The sequence below is a fragment of the Gymnodraco acuticeps genome, unplaced genomic scaffold, assembly GCF_902827175.1.
Source record: "Gymnodraco acuticeps unplaced genomic scaffold, fGymAcu1.1, whole genome shotgun sequence".
Classification (NCBI taxonomy): Eukaryota; Metazoa; Chordata; class Actinopteri; order Perciformes; family Bathydraconidae; genus Gymnodraco; species Gymnodraco acuticeps.
The window spans coordinates 5,446,516-5,470,400 of NW_022990023.1; the positions used below are offsets into that span (position 1 = coordinate 5,446,516).

Genomic DNA, 23,885 nt, shown 5'->3' on the forward strand with positions numbered 1-23,885 from the left:
TAATTCTGGAGCTGAAAAAAGCAGCATACCGAAACGACTGAGACAGAACAAGTATTATACACGTACGTTCAACAACACAAAAAGCCTGTTCTCGACACTATCAAAAACCTTCTTTAAGCCACCTTAATTTATTTATTCGTGGAGAAAAAAATGCTAATATTATCTTAAATGTGACATGTTGACACTGGAAGCGGTTTCCGCATTGTACGTCATCCGGTGACGTAATGTAAACACAGGGGCGGAGCTTCCGGAATCACTCCCCAGACAGACAGCAGAAACACACCTAACAACCGGAGTACCGCTTATCATACTCCGGACAACTGTAGAAGTGACTGTATTTAAGAACCTTTAACTCATTTGGTTTTCTTAGTGACGGACTTGCTGTCAAGTACAGACAACGGTTATTAACCCCGACTAACGGCAAAGTGGACGGAATACGAAAGCGGAAGAACTTTCAGTTAGCTCAAGTAGTTAGCCGGTGTTAGCTAGCATGCTAACAAACTAGCTCTGCTGTCATGCCTGGAGTTTCTCGAGATTTCACGTCGTAAACGAGAATTCATGGTGGTTAGCTGGTTAGCTTTAGCAGTTTGTTCCACCACCGAGGCGTAGGCACTGGGGACTTGGGGAAGAAGTGACAGGTCTGAGCTAACACACATCATTCCTACGGAGACCTCTTCTTCTGGAGACTTTTTTATGAGATGACAGGGAGCTTGCTATACTGAGTCTCTACGAAATGGTCGTGCTGTAACATAGCTTTAAAATAAGATCCCGGCTCAAAAGGAGGACTCTCAACCTTTTCATTTAGCCAAAAAGAAACCTTCGTCAAGACTGCTGAAATGCTGACTGACAGCAGGTAACTGGGATACCATTTTTACACATCTGACATGTACTATTACATTTATAATTGTTTGACTTTATTGCATTGTATCTAAGCAACCCAGTGCAGTTATCAAAAGCTATATGATTTAGTCTAGAAATGCAGTGTTAATGTAATATTCACACTGTTAATTCCCAATATAGACCCCACTAAAGGCATGCTAATCAATGTGTTCTCATAATGGGAGCGCCACATGCCTGATCATGTAACTGGGATGCTATTTTTGGATTCCTCTTTATGTTCGCTCTTTTTTTTTCTTTCATACTCTTCCTTTCTCCACCCCTGCCTGTCACACTTCACTTTTATGTTCACTCTGTACTCACAACACTCTGTTACTTACATTTGTGTTTTGCACAGGAAACGACACCGTAGCTGTGACAGTGAGGAACCCCAACAGCTGAGCCCTCAGGCCAAGAGGTCAGGAGGGGGTCCCAGTCTGCTCGTTTCAGATTTAGATTCAGAGGTAAGACTGAAATGATCTTGACATTCATCTTAACGCCATGTAGGTTTACCCTTTTTATCTAAGTGTGTGATGAGTCTTCCAAGGTCATGTATTCCTTCATCGCATGTGTATGTGTCTCTGCATCGCACATGCAATGCACCAGTTTCAGGAAAAGCACAGCATGTTTTATTTACAGCCTTTCATCCTCACTGATCCGTGAAGCGTCAATTCACAGCTCATCTCTTTGGTGTTCTTGCAGTCTTCCAGTAGTGACAGCAGCAATGGGATCAGCAGTCCAGAGACAGGCATAGTGGCCACCGCCAGGCCGTCAATTCACAACAGCCGCATCCCCCAGTGCTCCCGAAGCCCGAAGCCAGAAGACTCCCGTAGCTCCTTGCAGCAAGGTTTCCATGGCGATGGCAGCAGTGTCTCCTACGACTGCATCAACAGAGTCCTGCGGGAGGCGCACTTCAGCAGCCTGCAGACCAGAGAGCGTCCAGGCTCAACATGACCGTGACCCCATCTCCTGACCTTTAGTCCCTCGCCCATCAGTGCTGAATCTCCTGGTACGGGGGGGGGGAATCCTCCTCGGAAAAAAACCTCACCCGTGTTAGGGGGGAGGGGATGATGTGTGGGGAGGTTTACAGAATGTGTGGGCACAAAGGCTCATCCCCACCTCACCATGTACCATTTGTTAAGACCATAAGCACATCCGCCTGTCCATGGCCCAGCCACTGTGGTTTCTGTGCAGTATTGTTGTGTTTGTTGGTGTGTGTGTGAGTGTGTGCACGCACCCTGTGCACTTTATAAAGAGGTATCATTCTCTTTACATGCGTGCGTCGATGCGTGGACATTTTCATTGGTGCTAATCACAAGAGACGCGTGATGATCCAAAGTGCTTGCAAAACTAAATGAAGCTAAGCACTTTAATCAATAACTCCTCATTCTGTTTACTCTCGGCTGGGGAAGGCGGCTGAATGCGTGTGTGTGTGTGTGGGGGGGGGGGGTCATTGTTGTGATTCAAGAAGGAGGTTTATAGAGGCCAAGGGCTCACACCCAAGGAGCATTATTTAAAAAAATCCAGTAAAATAACTTGTTACGGCTTCTTGTGTCAAATTTAAAGAAATAATCCACCCACAAAAACACTTAGTACATCCAAGTGTGCGTTTAACAATAGCAGAACTGTGTCGAATAATTTGTTTACAAGCTCTCCCGTCTCATTGAATGAATCTGGATAAAGGACTTTCGGACACGTTTGGCAAGAATTTGTCAACGATTTTTGAAAACGTTTGACGCTTCTTTCACCTCGTCACACTCCGAGGTAACATGGTGAGAGTAATTGATGGATGTCCTTTTAAATGATAGCGTATTTAAACATACTTTCTCAGTCCAAATGAATCTAAGTGTGTTTGGTAGGTCAGTGGGTCCGAGCTAAGGGAACAGATGAGTCGCACCACCAAAACCCAACCTCAGATTAGACGCCGGCTAATTATAGAGCCGTGAGAGGACTGCGTTTCAGGCGGTGTAAGGAACCGAGCGTCTCACAGCCTGGAGAGAAAGCGCTGTTTGTAACCACGTGTTTAACATTTGACACATCGTCTGTGTGTGTATGCGCCTGTCAGCCATACCTGTTGTATGTATGGGTTGAAAATGACCAGTACACTGTGTTGCAAATAAAATGAGAGATGTGGAAGTGACTCATATTTTATGTAATTTTCCTAAACATTGAAAAATAAAGGCGTTGCTGAAAGCCGGGTCTGCAGTATTACATTGTTTCAGTTGGTGCTGTAAGACACACAGCAGGTTTTATTGTTACTCGGCATAGTTCATGTTCACTGAAATGAAATACATCAGTATCGTTCTTTGTACATATCGGTAGGCTGGATTACCATTTTAGCGTGTAGTGTAAACCACATTCCTCGACACTGCAGTACAGTGTGTGACTGGAACAACGATTAAACGTAATCTGCCTTTTATTTGGTTACACAAACAACTTTATAAATGGCTGATAATCTGCTTTATGTACACTAAACCCAAATGTTGACGACCATTTGAAACATTAAGCAGTGTACGCTTACATTAGTAAAAGGTTCTTCTAACGGGAATATGTGGACTTCTTGTGACATTTCTTACTTTTGCTCATTTAACAAATCTGTTATTTACTTGGACTATTTCGCAGATTAAAGGAGCACTAATTAAAAGTATACATTTCTCTACTTATTTCCATGCGTCTCACTAACAGCAGGAAAGCACCACAAATGCCTGCAGTAAGGTGACACTCTTCATGTTCAGCGTTTGATGTATAATATTAAAGGTCTGAACACGTTTAAGTACATCAACGTTAAAGAACTAAGGCAATCAGATGCCTTACATTTTGTTGAGTTATGGTAACTTGTCAGGTTTCAGAGCACCCAAAATACCTAAATAATACATTCCTCCATTAGTTCTTCAAACGTATCTTCACATGCACTCTCAGATGGGTTATGGATTCATCAATACAGGGTAGACGCAATAAATAGGTTGTATGTAAACTAACACTCATGACGTTTACACTGACATACTGTACGAGGTAAGTACCAACAAATATGGAAGACCACTCTCAGATTTATGAGTCCATAAGAAAAGCAATTGTGCAAATAACAAATCGAGGGCGTTCTCCCTCGGAGGTTTAGCGCTCGCTGCCGAGGCGTTAGTTTCTTTTTGTCAGCTAAACGGAATCCTGAGACAAAGCAACTGTTTATAATAACAACCTGTAATTCAAGCATTATTGTTAAATACTTATTAGGAAAATTAGGCCTCAACCTACAAACGGCATCCAGCAAAGCCCTCATGTCTGAAGAGTTAAGGGGTTTCTCAGCTGTGGACTCTAAAGGACAATATCTCTGTCTCTGCTGCTTGAATACATTTCCCAACGAGGCACCACACTGATAGACAGAAAATCCCAACATAATGTAAATCTGCTGTCTATATAATCTTGATTTTGAATTCAATAGATTTCCTAACTTAATGACATCATTGGCTTAACTGCGACAGCTGTGTAGAGTTGGTCAAAAGTTGAGAAAGGAAAAGGCCGACACTGGTTGGCTGCCGTCACATGCGACTGAAGTGCAAATGAAAGCAGTGTCATCACTGGTTTTGCTGCCGTTCTGCAGAGCTTGATTCTCCTTTAAGCTGTCGTCCATCTCATTCTGGGATGTCTGTCTTTTACACAGCGGCGTTGCCTTGGTGACCAGCTGCATCCCGCTGAACAGAGACAGTCGGCTCAGACAGGGCTGCTCACTCTGAGGCTCCGCTGGCGAGAAGCTATCTGTGTGAAGCTCTGGTTCTTCAGCGACAGATTGAACCTCAGCAGTCCTGTTCGGCTCCACCTGGTTCTGCATTGACTCGGTCAGAACGGGAGGAAGTTTCTCCTCTTCGTCGTCATTCATCAGCTCCACTGAGGAGTCTATCTGGACCTCCAGGCCAGAGGGAGAAGATGGGTGATTTGGTGGTGGGGACACACCAGTGGGTGAGATGTGGAGCTGATGAAGGGTGGTGTTGGTAGCAGACTGGGTTGGTAGTAAAGGGTCTAAGTATGTGGCTGCAGGAAGCCGGTGAGATGTTTCCTGATGGCTGCTGCTCGCTGCTTCCTGCCTCTGAGCGTGAGCAGATCCACCAATCAGAGCCTCAAACTGACGCAGGATCTGGTAAGAGGAGATAAGAACAAAATAAATACGCCCTCATTTTAAATGTTATCTAGCCCTGCATCCTTATACAAAGCTCTCATGGTGTGAACACACATGTCTGCCATGCTAATCATCATGTTTGCCTTGAAGGGTCTTAGTGTCTGTCAGTTTATTATAGACTCATAAAAGGAGCTGAGGTTCAACTTCTAAAATCAAATAAAAGCCAAACATGTCCCTTAAGATGCCATTGGGTTGATTCTGTCCCATCAGTCCTCACCATGTGCAGCCTTCTCTCTTACCTTGGTGGCTTTGTTGGCCACGGGCCCCGGAGGCCCCTCACTCAGCTGACGGAGCCGCCGTTGTGTAGCTGCAAACATTTGTTCCAGAGAGAGGAGGTCAGAGGTCATCAGGCAGGATACAGCACACAGTGCCCGCTGCAGGATTAGAGGAAAACAAAGAAAGGTATATTAGTACTGCATATTTACGTTTATATATACACAAAAAGGAAAACATATATATGGATATTCAGTGAATCTTAATCGTGGTTACCATCTGAACGGTGTTTGAGGGATCCTGGAGCTTGCTTGAGAGCAACTCCACCACCACCTCACAGTTGAGAATGGAGCATCTGAAAGATTAAACGAGACAGAAATCCAGCCAATTAAAACAAAATAATGATAACACAGTTCATAAAAAGGGAGAATCGGCATTATTTTCAGTCTGATTTGAGCTGCACTGACTCTTTGATGAAGTGCTGGCTCTCCTCTCTGGACAGGAAAGCTTTGGATCCTTCGGTCAGTCTGCTGATCAGCGCCACCTCCTGGCCACAGTCCCCTAACTGCAGCGCCTCCCCCCTGAGCAGTGTGAGGGGCATGGAGAGAGGGAGAGTACTCCTGTTATCTTCTGCTAACATTCAAAGCCTAATCTACCAGCTCTTCAATGTCACTACATTATCATTTAGGCAGGAAGTGTAACGGGTCAACTCACCGCTCTGATAGGTCCCCGCTGCTCTCTCTACTGGCTCCTGATTGGCTCCCGGTTGCAGACTTGCCGTTAGCCGCCATGTCCTGAGAGGAGTTGTGAGAGGAGCCGTTGCTGCTGTCCGTCTCCTCCCAGCCGCCGCCCACCTGACCCGGGCAGCGCTGGGTCGATGCTGGGAACACAGGAGGATTATGGGATAGTGTTATGAACCGAATGGCAATTATTTGGGCCACGATAATAGTCAAGACATGACATTTTCATATGTTCCCATGCCTAAATCACACACTGCACATACAAACGTATTTTTTAATGCTATTTAAAAAGCCTAAGCCCCAGAGGTGGGAAGTAGTGGAGTGCAAATACTTCGTTACTGTACTTAAGTACATTTTTCTGGTATCAGTACTTTTGACTTCTTACATTTTGAACACAAATACCTATACTTTCTACTTCTAACATTTCCCAAACAGGCTGGTTCCTTTAGTTTAAATGTGTGTTTGGTGGCGTGATCATTATTATTTAGAGTCATTGCGTGCCTATTGATTTGATCCATCATTTCCTGGTCTTCTCTAAAGAAGAGGGACCAATGGAAACGTTGTCATGTTGCCGTTGTTCAGCATGGAAACATTCATTAGCTAACAATGACATTATTGTTCTATTAATATAAAGGGAGGTCAGGTACTCTTTAAAGCAGCTGCTAGTTATGGGTACTTTTTAACTTAAGTGCATTTTCGAAGCCCATCTTTACTTTGACTTGAGTAAAGAAGTTTAGTCAGTACTTCTACTTTTACCAGATTATTTTTTAAACACGAGTATGTGTACTTCTACTTGAGTAAAGCATGTGTGTACTTTTGCCATCTCTGCTAAGTTTCCATCCCACTGTGTCTGACCTTTAGGCGTGCTAGCGGGCAGGTTGTAGGCACACGCTGGCACCGCTACCTCTATGGGGGCTGAGGGTGCTGCTACGGCCCGGTAATAGTTGTCGTGGAGACGGATGCCCTGGTGTTCGGTCGGGGGGAGGACGGTGTTCGCCACCACCTCTGCAGCCTTCTGGATCTTATCCAGCAGAGAGTCACCGCCTGCTGGGAGACACACACGTTAACACAGTAGATAAGCTTGATTTGTGTGTGTGTGTGTGTGTGTGTTTGTTTGTGTGTGGTGGTGGTCCATCACTTACCTGTCGCCTGTTTCCCAGGACTGTATCCAAAGCCCTGCATTCCTGACCTGTGTGTGGTTGCTGAGCCCATTCCTGGAAACAGAGACATGTTGTAATGAAATCTAAAGTATTCAAAATACATGAGCAGATGTAACTCTATACGCTATCAACAGATGGATATTGTCATTATAAATTGGCAAAACTCACCCATTGTTGGAGGGGCTAGGTTGGGCGGGGAGACGCTGCCTTTGGTGGAAATTGTATCTGTGAAAAGCAACCTGGCCACTTCCTGCAGACAAAAGTTACATTTGAGTGTGTTTGCCTTACTGACACAGTTTTATGTTTGACATAAATATTAGGCTCACCTGTGCGGTGTTTCTAACTTTCTGGTACAACGCTGTGCCGTGGATAGGATCAGGAGGGCCGCTGTAAACTTAAAAAATCAAAAACACACAACAGCGAGTGAGTATCCAGCTGACAGAGCAAACTCATGAGAGTCAAACGGAGCTCAAAGCACAGCGTCTAACCTGATGCTTGCTGGATGAAGGTGGAGTTCCTTCGCAGTTCTGTGAGGAAATGGTTTGAACCATGACCGCACAGATGGACAAAGATCTTCAGGACCTGAAACACCAGGAGCATGAACAGAACACAGAGTTACTCACAGGCAGGAAAGGGAGGAAAATCCCCAATAAATGATATGAAAGACTTGAATAATAAAACTGCTCTCACCTTTATTTTGACATGGCAGGACTCCACTTGCAGCCTCTCAAGAAGATACTCCAACAAACACTGACCGCAACCTGACGACTCATGGGAGATTTCTACAGTGATATGGTGGTTAAGGATATGTTGGCAAGGTTTCCTGGTTAGAATACTCGAAGATAAGTCTTGTTTAATCGATTAATTGTTTGTTCTGTACAATGTCAGACAACAGTAAGCATGTCCATTTTTTAAAGTTGAGGGTTATGGCTTTAAATGTGTTGTTTTGTCAGTCAACAACCCAAATATATTCAGTCTAACATGACATTCAACAACAACAACAAAAGCACATCATCTCCATATTTGAGAAGCTGAAAACAGTATTTTGTGGCCATCTTGAATGTGTGAAGTCGACTTATAGCTGCAGCTCTACATTGAAAAATGAACTTCAACACTTTAAAGCATAATGTTTACAGCGATACGCTTAACATGTGATTTACCACTTTGTGTAGATCACAGACGAACCATTCACCAGCCATCAGATGAATTCATCTATTGCATGTGAGATAATAAGTACATTCAGAGTTTGCAGCTGCTGGCTGGACCACAACAGAAGCTGAGAAAAAGGATACTCCCAATGTCTTGGAAAAGGTATCCAGGGCAGGGGTTTTCATCATCTGCTGTAGCCTTCATCAGAGTCGGGACCTACAGTTAGTGGAAAGCATGAAGTGGAAAACAAGTTCAAAGCTGACACGAAGGGACTGTGATGTATCCCATGAGCAAAGCACAGTCCACATACCAAAACATTTTATATCAAGCTAACCTGTGTACTTTATAGATGCAGATGTGACACAGATATGAACCAGGGTCTGTTTATCAGATGACTTTGACCAAACCGGTAGTTATAACAATGCTCTATGCCTGTCAGTTGCTTTAAAATCCAACTAAAACATCTGCCAGGTCAAATGAGAAATGAAGAAATGTGTTCTTCTTGCTGTTAGCTATCAAGCTAATGGTAGCACAACTTAACAGGTTTAAATAGACATGTTAACGTACGTCACACCCATCATACTCCATTCAGCTGTTAGTGGTTTTAACAGCTTGTAATATTGACCGTAAACAGCACTTACTTTCTGAAGAAAAGCAAATCTTTCCATAAATGTTGCCATGATTTAGCAATCCTGGCTGCTGGTTACTCATCTTCCTCCGAGGGGTACGAGAGGAGGCGGAGCTAGAGGTGACAGCCAGCCAATCACAGAACAGCAAGTAGCTATATTACATTCTATTGGCGTTCCGGTTCCGCCTACGTTCGGAAAACAACGAATCAGATTCAGGAAATCCTTATGATTGACGTGGAAGTAAGCGAATCACAGTACCCTATATCATGCTGGAGGTTTCCTTGATGACAGGGGCTGCTTCTCAGGTCGATTAAATGAAATCCTTGCTTCCCTCACTTGAGTCGTTTCCCTGCGTTTAGTCCCTCCCACCAGGGAAGCATGGAGGGACGCAAGGAAACCACGAGAAGCAGGGAAATGAGTTTTAAGAGCAATGGGACGTCCTTTCCTCCGGAGCGTCACGTGAAGCGACGTCCGTTTGTGATGACGCTGCACAGCTGATCGTCTGACAGCAGCTCTGTCCCCGTTATTTCCACACACCCCCCCGCCTCTGTTAGCACACATTTACTGACACAAACATTTGTATCATCTGTTGTAGATCCCAATAAATAAAATAAAATAAGAACTAATTCTCAAAAAAGATAAACGCCATTCTTAAAATTTATAAACGATCAATAGTTTGATTAATATTGATTAGAGTAAACAATAGAAATAAAATAATTGAGAGAAGAAAAAGAGATGTTATCTATCAAAACCCAGTTAGATTAACATTCATTGGATTGCACACTTTGTTTGTTTGGATATGTAGTAAATTAACATTTTAATAGCACTTAATGACTGACTGAATGGAAATGACAATAAATGAAAATGTAAAACGAAAAAAGCGATCATGAAAATGTTTCCAAAAAATGAATTAAATGATTTTTGACCACTTTGTTGTTCAGATATATGACATATTTGTAACTAAATGATACATGAATTGAAACAAAACACGGTATAAACTGAGGAGTGACTCTCGTGAGGTTCATGTATTTTCTTCACTCTGCTCTCATGTCAAGAAGCATCAGATCAGTGCATGCACTGCCTCGTCCAATCAGTGAGCGATGCACAGTAAGGGGGCGGGGTGAGTATCTGAGGATTTCATCGGAGGATGGTCTGGTGGTTCCTCGGTTATCGCTCCTCCATTATCGCTCCTCGCTCCTCGATCCTCGGTCCTCCGGCAGAAATAAGAGCCATGGGACGGTACTCAAGATGGCGCAGGCAAATCAACTTCCGGTGAGACCGAGGACCGAGGAGCGAGGAAATGAAAATAGTCGACCTGAGAAGCAGCCAGGGTCAACAATATGGCGCTGCCCATGGATGACAGAAATGCTTCATCTGCTAGTTGATGTTTATTTCTTAGTTTAAATGCTTCATGAGCTCCCTTTTAAATTGAACACACGGTGAAGCATTATCTGTTCACCTGTGCTGTGTTCTTTAACCTAAAGGAACTATTGTAACACCCGAACAGGAACCATGTCTGTGTCAAATGCATGGAGTCGCAGTCGAGAGAAATTGAGACTTTTCCCGGAACTTTTTGCACAGTGTTCACCAGAGGTAAGCTCTGTTTTATATAACTTAGCAGGGGAAATATTGGTATGCTATTACGTGTGCCTCTAGAGTTCACATTACAATACATTGCAGCTTTACCATCTGTAGTGTGCTCCTAACAAAGACAAATCAGTGTATTATATCATCTTCAAATCTGTGGATCTTGATAACTAATGCTGATGAAACATATGTACATTTATTCTTTAGTGTGAACGTTAAAATGACGTGTTGGGCTGCTGTTAATTATCATGTCATCAATACCACTAATGTGACTCAGTGTTTCACTATTATAAGGTACACCTGCATTACTATACATATCTCTAGCAGTTGCTGTTAACTTTCTTAATAGCTTATTTATGAACAGAAGGTTTATGTTCACAACCCCCTTTGTTTGATTTAATTTAAAGCTTAACTCTCTTGTTCTTACTTAAATAAGAAAACATGAGGTGAAATTAATTTCTGTTTTTTATTATGTCCTTTAAAATATTTTATTATTATTTTTCTATTTAATTATGAAATGTCCAATTTTTTTCTCTTATTGCATTGTTTTATTTTTGAAAAAAAATCATGTAACGTTCGGCCATCCTTTGATGTTTTGGGTGGACCAGATATGTCCCTTTTTTTTGTGAGAATTTCCTTTGATATGTGATTTTTATTTTTTTAAATCACTTTATATACCACCATAGACAGAAACTGAAAAAGATAACTAAGATTATTATTCTCTGTCCAATGTCACCAACCCAGGCAGCAACATATGGGAAGTGTGTGTCCGCCTCTACAACAGGCAGACAGGAGCTGAAGAAGGACATGTGTGCTAAAGAGTTTCAAGCACTGAAGACCTGCTTTACAAATGCAGTAAGTTACAAAGTTAGTAATCCTCCTGATTGTTTTAGTGATCAAAAGAAGTTCATGAATGAAAAACGACTCTTTTTATGACAGGCCAAGAGGAAAGCCAAATGATGGAAACTATCCTGGCTGTTAAAGCGGACATAAAACTTTGAGAGGAGAAAACATGAAGTGTTGATGGACCTCTGGTGCTGACAGCGTATCTTGATAACTCTTCCTGGTACTGTTAATTATCTAAATGTGTGTAATGTAATAAAAAAATCACTTTTTTATGACGTTGATATGAAAGCTGCATGTTGTTGCAATACTGACATTACGGCTCGAGTTCAGGGCGTTCCGAGCTGAATAAGGACGGCAAGACGCCCCCTGGTGGACACGCTGATAAATGTAGAGGTGAATACAACATCTATGATATGACCTGTCTCTGAACACAAGCAGACCAAGAGCCATGGATGTAATATAGATGTTTTTATTTAATATTTTCAGCAAAATGTACAGAAATACAATGCACATAGAAAAATAGAACATAGTTTCTTGTACAAAGCAAAGGTCCAACATGTGCCGCCCGATGGAGGAATTTCTGGGGATCCATTTTCTTTCATTGTCCTTAATATAATATCATTTCCTCATGATTACTGTTCTCTTTGCAGTAGGAGTTAAAGCACACGTTGAGGGAACAAACGGCAGCATGTGGATTAGAAGGCACTCGTAAACCAAAAAGGAACAGGTATCGAAGGTGGGATGATTTGTAACTCGGGATCGAGCTCCTCCATCGTCCACAGTTTATAAACCTCATAGCTCTGAGGCTGAATTCACCAACTTCCATTTGAAAGTTGAAATATTACATTATGTACATCTTGGAGTAACAGATAAACACAAACTAAACATAAAAGCAGCCCAGGAGACAACGCCTAAAGACAAACAATAATACATCCAGGCTTTCTGAACACTTTACAGAAGGGTCTTTGCATAGATTTACATACATTTCAACAGCAACCTCTTCATAACCCTCCTCCCTAAAGACAAAGATAAGTTAATATTTACATGTACTTTGCTCTTTAATAAACGTTGTGCTTCTCCAGAGTACACAGTATGAAGGAATAGAAGTTTTCCCTCTTTGTCCATATCTTCTTGAAGCAGGAAAGGATGTGAGGCACCGGTCTCGTGGTCCACAGAGAGAAGTTTGTGCTGGAGTGAGAATGTGTTTCATTTAGCTCTTTCGTCCTCGGGGACCTGCTTAATCTGCCGCGAGTGCACCATGGCCCCGGCCAGCAGCTGCTCCTCCAGGGCCACGTGCAGGTCGGAGCCCCCCAGCTCCAGCAGGGGCTCCAGGCCCGGCACCCCCCTGGACCCTCCAGCTCCTCTGGTTCCCAGTGCTCGGCGCCTCCTCCTCAGATCTATCTCTCCCTGGCCCCTGACCTTCTCCTGGGAGCCCGGAGCTTTGACGGCCCCCTCCTCCTCCTCCTGAGCTTTCTCTTTGAGGTCTCGTCCTCCTTTCTTCAAAGCTTCTCCCTGCGCTGCCTTTCTGTCTTCCATCTGGGCTTTCCTCTCCTCAGCCTTCTCCATCTTCACTCCCTCCACTATTTCATTGTTGTGCATCTCCCGCTTTAGTCTCTCTGCTGCAGCCTTCTCCGTGTCTAGTTTCTCCTTCGCCGCCCTCTCCCTCTCCCTCTCCCTCTCCCTCTCCCTCTCCTGCTCTCTGGCTAGCTTCTCCCTCCTCTCCCTCTCCAGCCGTTCTTTCTCCACCCTCTCCTGCACTTCTTTCTCCACCCTCTCCAGCTCCTGCTCTCTGGCCAGCTTCTCCCTCCTCTCCCTCTCCAGCCGTTCTTTCTCCACCCTCTCCTGCACTTCTTTCTCCACCCTCTCCAGCTCCTGCTCTCTGGCCAGCTTCTCCCTCCTCTCCCTCTCCAGCCGTTCTTTCTCCACCCTCTCCTGCACTTCTTTCTCCACCCTCTCCTTCTCTAACTTCTCTTCGGCCATCTTTTCCTTTAAGTCTTTCTCAAGCTCAATTATTGCCTGGACTTCTTTTGCTATTTTTTCATTTTCTTTATCTAGGCTTCTTTCTTCTTCTACAACTTGAGCTGCCTTCTCATTGTGAGGTACAGGCTGACGCTCAATGGGTTGTTTCTCTCCCAGCGGCACCCCCCTGGCCCCCAGCTCCTTCTGCGTATGGGGTTCTTTTCCATGGCCGTCCTCTTTGTAAGCCGCCTGAGCAGCTGCTTGAGGAACCTCCTCCTCAGCAGCCTGCTCTTGTTTCTGGACGGGAGGCTCTGCAGCTCCGGCCGCCTCCTTGTCCGGCTTCACGTCCGGTTCCAGGTTGGACTCTATGGGCTTTGCTGCTTCACCTTCCGCCCCCTCCTGGACGCTTTTCTCCGCCTCACCTTCAGCACCTTTGGGTTTTAAAACACATGAATTTACGAAATATTACACTTCCCCGTATGATTTGAAGTTTAGCAAATCTCAGTTTATTTAAATGTAAAAAGACAAATGTTTTGTCACCTATACCTAAGAAAAATCTGAATAAATAATAATAATAATAATGTTATTTATCATTTTGCCCATAATGGTGCAGGATAATGTGCATTTAGCAAGTGCACAGGCAGTTGCCTCTGTAGCAAAATTGCAAGGAAATAGTCCAAAATAATACTTTAAAAAGTCATGGAAAGGTTTTTCGATATTTTAAAAGTGTGTATATTGTCATTATTTCATATGTAATTTAATTCCAGATTAATGGAAGTACTCTATGTTTGTATCGGTGCTACAGATACACAGAATTGGTGGCATAAGGACTGGGCATCATGAAAAACCATTGATGTCTTTATATACAAATAAAGACTTTTTGTATGCGATAAAAAAATGGTTCCAAGAGAAACCACTAATACATATATCAACAAGAATGGTTTAAAGCAGACATGTGACGTCTTCAAATATTATTTCAAGGCCATAGTGCCATGTCTTTAAGGTATTGTGTGTGCACCCACCAGGCAGTCTCTGGTGGATCTCCTTGTGTTGCTCCTCGATGACATGCAGGAGTTTTTCCTGCTGGTCCAGGAGTCTCTTCTGCTGCTCCTGCTGCTCCTTGATCACCTGCAGCAGCACGGCGTGGTCCAGCTGGCCCTCTGCGGGACACAAACAATCAATTAGTAAAAAAAGCTCTGGGGAAATTGATGTTAAGAAGCTTGGTTAGAATGATGTGGGGCCAGTGTCTAGGTGAGAGGGGAAGGGAAATACAATTGCTCTATGGCCTAGTAGTACTGTCTCTCTTAAACACACATCTACAGGTTGAAGCCTAACCCCCTAATCCCACCAGGAGCGTCTGCGCTGCGGTGTTTTTAACGATCGCGGCCACTCTAGTCAATGGGTGCTATTCCACCAGACACGCTGCGCCGCGGCTCGAAGCGTCCCAGAAGCTCCTCGCCGCAAGGAATTTCTAAAATATAGGATGAATCCTATTTTTGACGCGGCGCAGGCAGGAAGTGGAATGTTCATCCAACAACTGCGAGGCTGCACACACGTCGCTCCGCTTCCGCAACGTTTTGAAACGCGCCTGGTGGGTTAGGACGCAGGAGGAGGTCGCAGCGCAGCTGCAGCGCAGACGCTTCCAGTGGGATCGGGGTTATACGCAGCGTCCACACAGCAGCGTGCGTTCAAGCTTGCCGGCGGGCGTGTCTGAAACTCGACCAACAACCAATCACATGAATCTCCTGCCCCGGACACACAAGCACGCGGTTTGATTGGCTAGAGCTTGTACTGGCATATGATTTGATTGGCTGACGCTTCTGTCGAAGCTTCAAAAGTTGAACTTTTCTCAACATTTGAAGCGAGCAACGCGAAGCGACGGAACCACAATGCAGTTCGGCAAAGCGTGACGTCCCCCTGAATCAAGCTTCAACGCACGCCGCCGTGTGGACGGGCCGTTAGAGGTAGGCTGGCAGCTGGAGACACACACACACTATGTTAGGGAGCAATGTGAGAGGGTGGATTCTACACTGGAAAATGATTATTTAGTTGTAGGATAAAATGTAAATCCGTACATGTACATTGTATCTATTAACTGAGGAAAGTTGAGCCAGATAAAGAGAAGAGGGAATTCATACCTGCAACCAGCTTTTTGATCACTGTGATCGGAGTCCGGCAGAGAAAGAAAGAAAACAAAGGGTAAAGATGGAGGAGAAGAAAGAGAGGGCAAAAGTCAACAGAACAAGAAAGTCAACAAAAGCCAAAAAAGTCAAGCCAGGTCAAGAAGTAGGAGAAAGAAATGGATTTGCAAACACTGGAGCTTTTTAAAGCATGTGTACTAAATTGAAAATAGGCCCAATAAGCAAGAACGGATCGCAGAGGTAAGATTACAAAAGATAAAACATGCAAATTGAAATAGACAAAGGGAGAGTGGTGAAAATATTGTAAATGCAGCGTAAACTTAAACTGATATTGATCGTTTTGCCTTTTTTAGGTGGCTAAAGCGGGTTTCCCTGTTGCCCCCTGTGGACAGCAGTTTATTGCTTCTACAAACTGGGGACGTGCCGAATCTACTCAGTGTGATGAACTGAATATGGATAGGTACCTCATATAACCCCAAGTGGTTTCTTACAGTCAGCTTTATATAGATTACATCACGTCCGATCCAGTTTATAAATAAAACAACAATAAATACATTACACATTTTCAGTGCAACTTGTTTGAAACAAAGACTATGAGCTCATGTCAACGGCCCTGAATCCCCCAAATCTTTGTTCTCCGCTCACCGTCCATCTTCTCGTCCGCTGTGTCTTTGCTCTCGGCCCCTGGAGCCCTGTCTGCAGCATGATGCTCTCCTTCAGCAAGTGGAGCTGAAGGATCAACAAATATCACAGGTTAGCGTTGCATTAGAACTGTTTGTCCAACCATCTGCCCATATGTGGAAAACAGAATACACTCACGTTTTCCAGCAGCGTCCGGAGCTTTTCCAGCTTTATCCCCCAACTCGGCTGCGTTCCCTTGGAGAGGATCTTTCACCGGGTCGAGCTTCTCACTTTCCTTCAGCGGGGGAACGTCTTGCTTTTTGTCTTCCTCTGCAACCGGCTTCTCCAACACCTCATTGGACCGGACTTCCCCTCCGCCCAGATCCACTTCCTCTTTGCCCACGATATCCTTTACAGGCTTCACTTTGTCTCCATTGTTGTCGCCTTTCTTGCCCTCCAGCTCCTCAGAGTGCCCTAAAACTTGCTTTTCATTTTCTTTTGGTTCTTCCGGTGCTTTCTGGTCCTCCTCCAGCTCTGCGTTGTTCTTCCTTGTGTCCACTGGCACGGCGTCATGTGGGATGGGGGGCTCATGGCGGTGGGCCTCGCCTTCTGGCACCGCAACACCTGGGAAATTGAAGAATAATTATCCTACGCAGCTCAAAAATCCAGAGGAGATTTCAGCTTTGTGTCAGTTTCCGTACCGGCGTCAGGGCGGTCCAACTGCACCTCCTCCTCCTCCTTCTCTGGTAGCTCCACCGGTCCTTTAATCTGCGGAGCCTCGGGGGGGTCCCTCTCGACGGGTCGGGCCGCCTCTACAGGTGGAAGGTCAGGTTTTGCCATCTCCACTGGCTTCTTGATTGAATGATTTTCTACATGGAGACACACAAAACCAAATCTATTACATTACCACACTAATGTCATATACTCCCAAGGTTTTTCAGCCAAACAGTGTCCTTAGATAATATATCCGTACGATCATGTTGCTGCTCTTTTATGACAGCCAGAAGTTTTTCCTGCTGGTCGGGGAGTCTCTTCTGCTGCTCCTTGATCACCTGCAGAAGCAACAGCGTTGTCCCGTTGACCCTCTTCAAGACAGAAATGGTCAAATAACATGCTCTGGTAACATGCTGTTGTAAAGAAGCTTAGTTTGGCTGATGTCTTCTAGGTGAGAAGGGAACGGAGATATCCACTATGGTTAGAAATGCCATAGAGCTTTTTATTTACCTTTGACTTTATAAACTGTTTGTGTGAGAAAATGCAACAGTCTGGAAAATACGAGACACATTACTGCGGCTAAATTAAGAAGCCATAAATTGGACGCTTGAATGATTCCGCTATTATCTCGTCTCTGAGAAAATAAAACAACTGTATTCTAGCGCATTATCATGTAACACTGGCCCTGACAGGCACTCCTTATCTCTTGTACAGTTGGGTTTATTACACCCATTAAATCCTGGCATTCAAATAAATGAACACCTCGGTTTATCTCGCATGAACTGTTATGCTCTCAGATGTAACTGATTAAAACGTTGTTACTGATTACTGAGGGGATCCATAGTAAGACTTGCACTTCCAAGATGACATTTATATATATTTAACAATCCATAACTGTACATATCTGTATATGAGTAAAACATCTTTAATTTGAACTTATGCTCGCCCTTTTTTCCATATTTTTCTTGCACTTTCATTTCTACTATAATAATCGTTATTTTTATACTTGGGTGAATTCATATACGTCCTATCCTGTGGTTACCAGTGTTGGGACTAACGCGTTACAAAGTTACTGTAACGCCGTTATTTTTTGTAGTAACTGGTACTCTAACGCATTACTTTTTAAATTCAGTAACTCAGTTACCGTTACTACATGGTGCGTTACTCCGTTACTCCGTTAGTTTTTTTATATAGTCAACAGCCAGGCGAACAGAGATGAGAACTGTACTTAAGTACAGTACTTGAGTAAATGTACTTAGATAATAATAATATATTTTATTTATAAGCGCACTTTTCATTTGCGTAAACAAAACTCAAAGTGCTACAAAATTAAAAATTAAAAAGGGTGAAACAAAACAACAAAAACAATAAAAACAATTTAAAAACAATTAAAACAACATAATAAAAGCTGTGACGTTCATGCCGGCATGGCATAATGTGGGGGATTTAAAAATCTAGTTAAAGGCTATTCTAAAAAGATGCGTTTTTAGGCCTTTGAACGCCTCCACAGTCTGTGGTGTCCTCAGCTGGTTTGGGAGGGCCACAGTCTCGGAGCAGCGGAGCAGAAGGCTCGGTCTCCCATGGTCTTCAGTTTTGTCCTTGGTGGGATGAGGAGGTTTGCCTTTACTGAACGTAGGTTCCTCGTGGAGGTTTGTGGGGTGAGCAATTCCTTGATGTAGGAGGGAGCATTTCCATATATGCACTGATGAGTGAAGAGGGTGATTTTGTAGTCAATCCTGAGTGAGACCGGGAGCCAGTGCAGTGATTTGAGGATGGGTGTGATGTGTTCGTACTTCCGCACTCTCATCAGGATCCTAGCAGCGGTGTTTTGGATGTATTGCAGCTTCTGGATGTTCTTGCTAGGAATCCCAATGAGAAGTGCGTTACAGTAGTCCAGCCTGGAGGAGACAAAGGCGTGGACAAGCTTTTCAGCATCTGGCAGACTGAGTGTGGGGCGGAGTTTTGCAATATTTCTAAGGTGGTAGAAAGAGGTCTTGCATATTTGCTTGATGTGGGCCTCAAAGGTCAGGTGAGGATCCATTTTAACTCCCAGATTGGTAACCGTTGGTGAGAGTGGAATGTTCTGACCGGAGAAGGTGATGCTGGTGATGGCGGATGAACGGACCTGATGTGGAGTGCCAATAAGAATGGCTTCAGTCTTGGAGCTGTTTAGCTGGAGAAAGTTGTGCTTCATCCACACCTTTATCTCCTGCAGGCATGTGGTTATTGTGGATGATGGCAGAGGTGCAGAGGGGGTTGGGTTTGCTCTGATGTAGAGCTGTGTGTCATCAGCATAGCAATGGAAAGATATTCCATGCCGGCTGATGACACGACCAAGGGGGGATATGTATATGGTGAAAAGGGTGGGGCCGAGGACTGATCCTTGGGGGACACCGCAAGTCACAGAGTGAGTTCTTGATTTAGCCGCTCCCAAGGTGACGTGCTCAGTCCTCCCGGTGAGATAGGAGGTGAACCAGTTTAAGGCAGAGTCAGAGAGTCCAATTGTAGTGTGAAGACGGTGGAGTAGGATGTCATGGTCGACGGTATCAAATGCTGCAGTTAGATCCAGGAGGATGAGGAGAGATGGAGATCCGGTGTCAGCTGTCATCAGCAGGTCATTGGTCACCCTGACTAAGGCAGTTTCTGTACTGTGGCCCTGGCGAAAACCAGACTGGAATTTTTCAAAGATACTTCCTGTGTCACATGTGGAGATGGGCTGTGGGCGTGTTTGTGTTGTTTACTAACAAGACTATCATGGCGGCGGCGGAGCTCAAGTCCAGTTTCTCCACCTGGAGATATTCTCACTATTTCACTTTGTCGAGCACAAAGAAAAGAAAGTTTCTGTTAAATGTAAGTTGTGTCTTGGCGGGTCAAAGATCCTATCTACTGCCCAAACCAGTAATTCAAATCTCTTAAAACATCTGCAAAAACAACATGCTGGGACAAAGCTAGTAACTAAGACCACAGAGACTCAGCCGACGCCACTCCACCTCCACCTAAGCAACAGCGGCTGGATTTTAACCAAGGGACTGCTAGCCAGGGAAAAGTCGATAAAGCCATTGCATGGTATGTTGTAGAACACATGCAGGCTATTGCTACAGTGGAGTCACCCGCTTTCAGGGAGCTAGTTAGCATGATAGCATGTCCGGGCGGCACACGGCATATGGGACGGAACACTTTTTCCAACTACCTGGAGAAAGAATATACAAAAATGGAAAGCCAGCTAATATCGATGCAATCCAGATTGCATATAAGGCATGTCAAGTTGATCAACAGATTGTATTATTCTCCAATGCAATAACAGTACTGAAAGGAAGGCTATAAGGGCATTAATGGGAGCCCTTTTTTAAGTAACTAAAACGTTACTTTTCACAGTAACGCATTACTTTTTGGTGCAAGTAACTAGTAAAGTAACTGAGTTACTTTTGAAATGAAGTAACTAGTAATGGTAACTAGTTACTGGTTTTCAGTAACTAGCACAACACTGGTGATTACCCTTATTGATGTTGCTGCTAAGACACCTGAATTTGACCTTAAAGGTGGGGTAGGTAATTCCCTTCAGAAACACTTTTTATTATATACCATGGAATGCTCTTAACATCCCGATAGCAATGAATACATGAAATGCTTTGACAATAAATACATAAATAAACGTCATCTGTGGAAGCCGTGGCGCTGTAAAAAGCACGACCAATCATCTGAGCCGGCCCGGCTAAAGTAGCTGGATGGCCTACCTGCCTGTCAGCCTTCCATCTGGGCACAAACTTATCTCGTGCCCTCATTGGTCATGTGCGCGTTCGTGTGTGTTGGAGGAGGGGCTCTGTAAGGAAGTCTGCGTACTTAATTCTCGCGCACTCGAGCTGGTTTCTCCATTCTTACCCATCTTACCTTTAAGGGGATCAATAAAGGTTTATCGTATCTTATCCACTAGAGGGCAGCAAATACTGAAAATGGCAAAACCGACCCAATTGGTGAGTGTAACAAATTAGAAAGAGAGATTGGAAAAGGGAGGAAGATGAGTAAAAGCGACAAACGAGAGATGACAGAAAGTTTGGAACTCTACAGTTTGACATATGTAAAATCACAAGAGTTCAGAGCAACAGAAGAAATGGATGCACAAAGGCGTCAGTGAACAGGATAGAAGAAGATGCCACTGATGAACCGCAGGAGAAACTATGGAGAGAAAACTCCATTTGTTTCTTCTGCCCCCCTCTACCCTCCCCAACCCATATAACCCTCTTCCCTTTATACAGCCAGAGCTTGAAGGCATTTTATAGCTGCCACAGGAGATATGGCAGAGGGGGAGACGGGGGTGTAGACAATGTATTTTGAGGGGGAGGGGGTGGCAGGAGAAATGAACAGAGGTAGAGGGTGTGGAGAGAGAAATGACTGGAGTTTGAAGGGCATCACTCCCGCTCCATCAATGTCGAGCACTCGGCGCTGCTCTCTGATATTATCAAGAGGTTATCTCCTCACCCTGCCTGCCTGTCTCCCAGCCGCCTGTCTGCCTCCATCTTTTCTTCTCACACACATGAAAGGAACCCTTTCTCTTGCTGTGGCTTTTGTTTTAGCCCCCTTTGCCACTGGCTCATATTCTCTTTTAGAGCCACGACTTTGAAATTAAAAAGGAAATAAACATGTCTCTGGTGCCTTTTGAATGAACTAATGACATGCAGCACGGCTGTGTGATCTCAGGCGTGGCAGACAACCGTGACTCCGGCCTCGCTCAGACAAATGTCTCCATGGCTCATTAGTGAACCGCTTTCTTCTAGTCCATCAACTAGATAAGTGATTGCCAGTCATTAGCCCGTGTCGCGATCTTTACCGTGAGTTTCAGGAATGTCCGGTAGATGCAGGATGATCTTCCCAGGTGCTGGAGGGGGGGGGGAGGACCTTGGTGGCCGGGCCTCTGGCCGATATTGAGAGGGTGGTGAAGGTGCTGACCAGCAGGATGCCCAGGCCCACACAGAGCACCAGCTACAGGACACAGAGCAAGAGCAGCGCAGCAGGTCAGTGACACACAGATTCTTACTGAGCTAATGATTCTGTAAAGGGCTTCTGTCTAACCTGAGAGATGAAGCCATTCTTCTGGATCTTTCTGTAGATGAGAGCGGGGCATATGAAGCAGATGAGGCTGCCCATAGTGGCTCCAGTCAGACCCAGGATGGTTTCCACTGAAGAGAGAAAAGGGAAAGAGGAACACAGAGGTCATGTTGTGCTCAGGATTTGCATGAGTCAGGACGAGCGTAGTCTGGCTTACAAATCTAGATAAGCCTTTACGCCATTTTTTACCGCCTATTTTACACAGAATTCATCCCCTTTCTGCCATCTTGATCTTACCCTTTGCGTAAACAACAACTAGACTCAACAATGGACTGATCTGTTCCATTTCACACGAGCTTCTGTGATATTGGTATAAAAACATTCTGCAAGAACAACATGCAGCTAGTAAATGATCTGTGGTTTCAACTGCATTGTAATTATAGAGAGGATTCACCTCTAGGGCAGATGATCAAAATATGTTTGTCTATCAGTTAGAGTCATACCAAACAATCGAAATACGTCCTTTAATGTTTTTCTTCTGCGTTTTTCTCAGTAGTCTGACACAGTGTGCGAAAAAGCACACCTCCCACCGTCCGGGACGTGTTATTTACAATATCGGACAAGTAGATTTTTCAATTGACTTGTCTGACGTTTTTCGCCCTCATTTATTGACAAATTATTGATACATTCAGTTTACAAAAGGCAGAACTCGTTCGCAAATTGTCCGTGTCCGCCATTGTTCATTTAGAAATGTTAGTTTCGGTTCTGCTTGTCGATTCAGGAAATGCATCTCGCCGCTTTCTGTACTGCGGGGCGGGACGTGTAGCACAGTGGCAGGGTTCAAACTCGGTTCAGAGTAGGAACAAATAACAATTGTCCGGTACCGAGATTAATAAGAGTTTTGAGGACAGGACATCCGCTGCCCGTTTAACAGCCTCATCTCTGTCAAACTTTCTTCTGTTCTCTCTCTAACAAGTAATGAAGGTTATTAAGCGTTTTAGCTCCTGTGTTGTTAATATTGACCGCCATTTCCTTTATGAAGTAAAGCAGCCTCCCTGTCTGTCCTCGCGCTGTCCTCACATCCCCGGACCCCCAGACTCGGAGGAGCACAGGGACGTCAGTATTGTTTATGAAGCAGGGTATAGAAAGTACATTATTGAAATGAAAATACTATTTATTTACTTTTACAAACAGTGAGCAGCTGCAGCATGTGTATTGCAGGACATGTGTAAGCGTGCAAGCGTCTTTGAGTTGTAGAAAAGCGCTAGGCCTTAGGCTATAAATATAATGTGTTCTAAACTGCACCACTTAGAACTAACTAAACAATGCAGAGATTCTTTTTATATAATTGTATTCAATAACCGTAAGAAATTCAACAGTATGGAGTCATTTGTAAATAGGAATACAGATTTGACTTCATGTTTTCATAAATATATTTTTCTCCCAGTTTGTCATGGGACTTATTTTTACCCTCTCAAAGAACCGGAATCGAGAACCGAAAATAACCGGAATCGTTCAAATCCAAACGATACCCAACCCTATGTGTGATGCAGTAAAATCTTACCGCTCACTTACGTTAGCGGTGTCGTAAAAACCGTGGGAAAATGTAAAATACGATGACGAAGAAGAAGATTCCAGTGGCCCCAATTTTTGTCCATTCTGGACAAGTGAAAAATGTATTCGGACAAGTAAATTGCCAAACTCACTTGTCCATGAACAAGTACTCTCTAAAAACTTTTTCTCACACTGAGCCGGAATAATAAATAAACGATTCAAATAATGAAACAAAAGTAGTGTATTAGCAGTTTCTAAGATCCAGCTTCTATCCCTCCGAGTGGTAGAAGCACGAATTCAAACGTTGATAGTCATTCTTATAAAAAGAATAACAATATTCCCTGTTTGTGGTGTGACGTAACATCCATATTAAAATCAATATTAGGGTACTTGAGCTAATCTAATCTAATCTAATAGGGATGTGGAGCTACTTTAGAGTTCACTGGGCCAAACATGGCACGAGCACTGCCAGAGTTAAGGGGTTT

At 44.1% G+C, this 23,885-nt stretch overlaps 4 protein-coding genes across 5 annotated transcripts in view; 2 read left to right on the forward strand and 2 right to left on the reverse strand.

Moving 5' to 3' along the window:
* Positions 1-242: 242 nt before the first annotated feature.
* si:dkey-21c1.1 (protein FAM104A-like) lies at positions 243-3,069 on the forward strand. The gene is made up of 3 exons (XM_034214806.1): positions 243-853; positions 1,235-1,340; positions 1,579-3,069. The coding sequence occupies exons 1-3, from the start codon at positions 837-839 to the stop codon at positions 1,828-1,830; spliced, it is 375 nt and encodes a 124-aa protein (XP_034070697.1). The 5' UTR covers positions 243-836; the 3' UTR covers positions 1,831-3,069.
* Positions 3,070-3,092: 23 nt separating this feature from the next.
* tepsin (TEPSIN adaptor related protein complex 4 accessory protein) lies at positions 3,093-9,300 on the reverse strand. Of its 2 annotated transcripts, XM_034214804.1 has the most exons (14): positions 9,194-9,300; positions 8,948-9,120; positions 8,450-8,522; positions 7,848-7,939; positions 7,646-7,739; positions 7,484-7,551; positions 7,326-7,407; positions 7,140-7,211; positions 6,853-7,044; positions 5,972-6,137; positions 5,725-5,838; positions 5,534-5,612; positions 5,284-5,418; positions 3,093-5,002 (listed from the first exon to the last, which is right to left on the reverse strand). In XM_034214804.1, exons 2-14 carry the CDS (start codon positions 8,984-8,986, stop codon positions 4,367-4,369), a joined length of 1,842 nt encoding a protein of 613 aa, XP_034070695.1. In that variant the 5' UTR covers positions 8,987-9,120; positions 9,194-9,300; the 3' UTR covers positions 3,093-4,366. The 2 variants fall into 2 exon arrangements, with proteins under 2 accessions (XP_034070695.1, XP_034070696.1); XM_034214805.1 differs by lacking the exon at positions 9,194-9,300 and having other exon boundaries at positions 6,853-7,041; positions 8,948-9,056.
* Positions 9,301-10,237: 937 nt separating this feature from the next.
* Positions 10,238-11,660, forward strand: ndufaf8 (NADH:ubiquinone oxidoreductase complex assembly factor 8). Its single transcript, XM_034214808.1, has 3 exons — positions 10,238-10,528; positions 11,267-11,377; positions 11,462-11,660. The coding sequence occupies exons 1-3, from the start codon at positions 10,448-10,450 to the stop codon at positions 11,480-11,482; spliced, it is 213 nt and encodes a 70-aa protein (XP_034070699.1). The 5' UTR covers positions 10,238-10,447; the 3' UTR covers positions 11,483-11,660.
* Positions 11,661-11,821: 161 nt separating this feature from the next.
* The window catches only part of slc38a10 (solute carrier family 38 member 10), a 29,574-nt gene continuing 17,510 nt past the window's right edge, over positions 11,822-23,885 (reverse strand). The window contains 9 exon segments of the mRNA XM_034214807.1: positions 11,822-13,758; positions 14,350-14,487; positions 15,466-15,486; positions 16,114-16,197; positions 16,288-16,713; positions 16,791-16,958; positions 21,629-21,693; positions 21,695-21,780; positions 21,871-21,977. Of these exon segments, the coding sequence (XP_034070698.1) occupies positions 12,575-13,758; positions 14,350-14,487; positions 15,466-15,486; positions 16,114-16,197; positions 16,288-16,713; positions 16,791-16,958; positions 21,629-21,693; positions 21,695-21,780; positions 21,871-21,977 (2,279 nt within the window). The 3' untranslated portion in view covers positions 11,822-12,574.

What these genes read in the sequence shown, in the direction of transcription:
- si:dkey-21c1.1 (XM_034214806.1), top strand. An exon ending in TTTCAGATTTAGATTCAGAG is followed by an intron (nt 1,341 to 1,578) that starts GTAAGACTGAAA and finishes GTGTTCTTGCAG; the next exon opens with TCTTCCAGTAGTGACAGCAG.
- tepsin (XM_034214804.1), bottom strand. Translation starts at nt 8,986, where the DNA reads ATGGCAACATTTATGGAAAGATTTGCTTTTCTTCAGAAA. An exon ending in TCCTGGGAAACAGGCGACAG is followed by an intron (nt 7,045 to 7,139) that starts GTAAGTGATGGA and finishes TGTGTCTCCCAG; the next exon opens with CAGGCGGTGACTCTCTGCTG. An exon ending in AGCGGGGACCTATCAGAGCG is followed by an intron (nt 5,839 to 5,971) that starts GTGAGTTGACCC and finishes CACACTGCTCAG; the next exon opens with GGGGGAGGCGCTGCAGTTAG.
- ndufaf8 (XM_034214808.1), top strand. Translation starts at nt 10,448, where the DNA reads ATGTCTGTGTCAAATGCATGGAGTCGCAGTCGAGAGAAATTGAGACTT. An exon ending in TTGCACAGTGTTCACCAGAG is followed by an intron (nt 10,529 to 11,266) that starts GTAAGCTCTGTT and finishes TCACCAACCCAG; the next exon opens with GCAGCAACATATGGGAAGTG. An exon ending in AGACCTGCTTTACAAATGCA is followed by an intron (nt 11,378 to 11,461) that starts GTAAGTTACAAA and finishes TTTTTATGACAG; the next exon opens with GCCAAGAGGAAAGCCAAATG.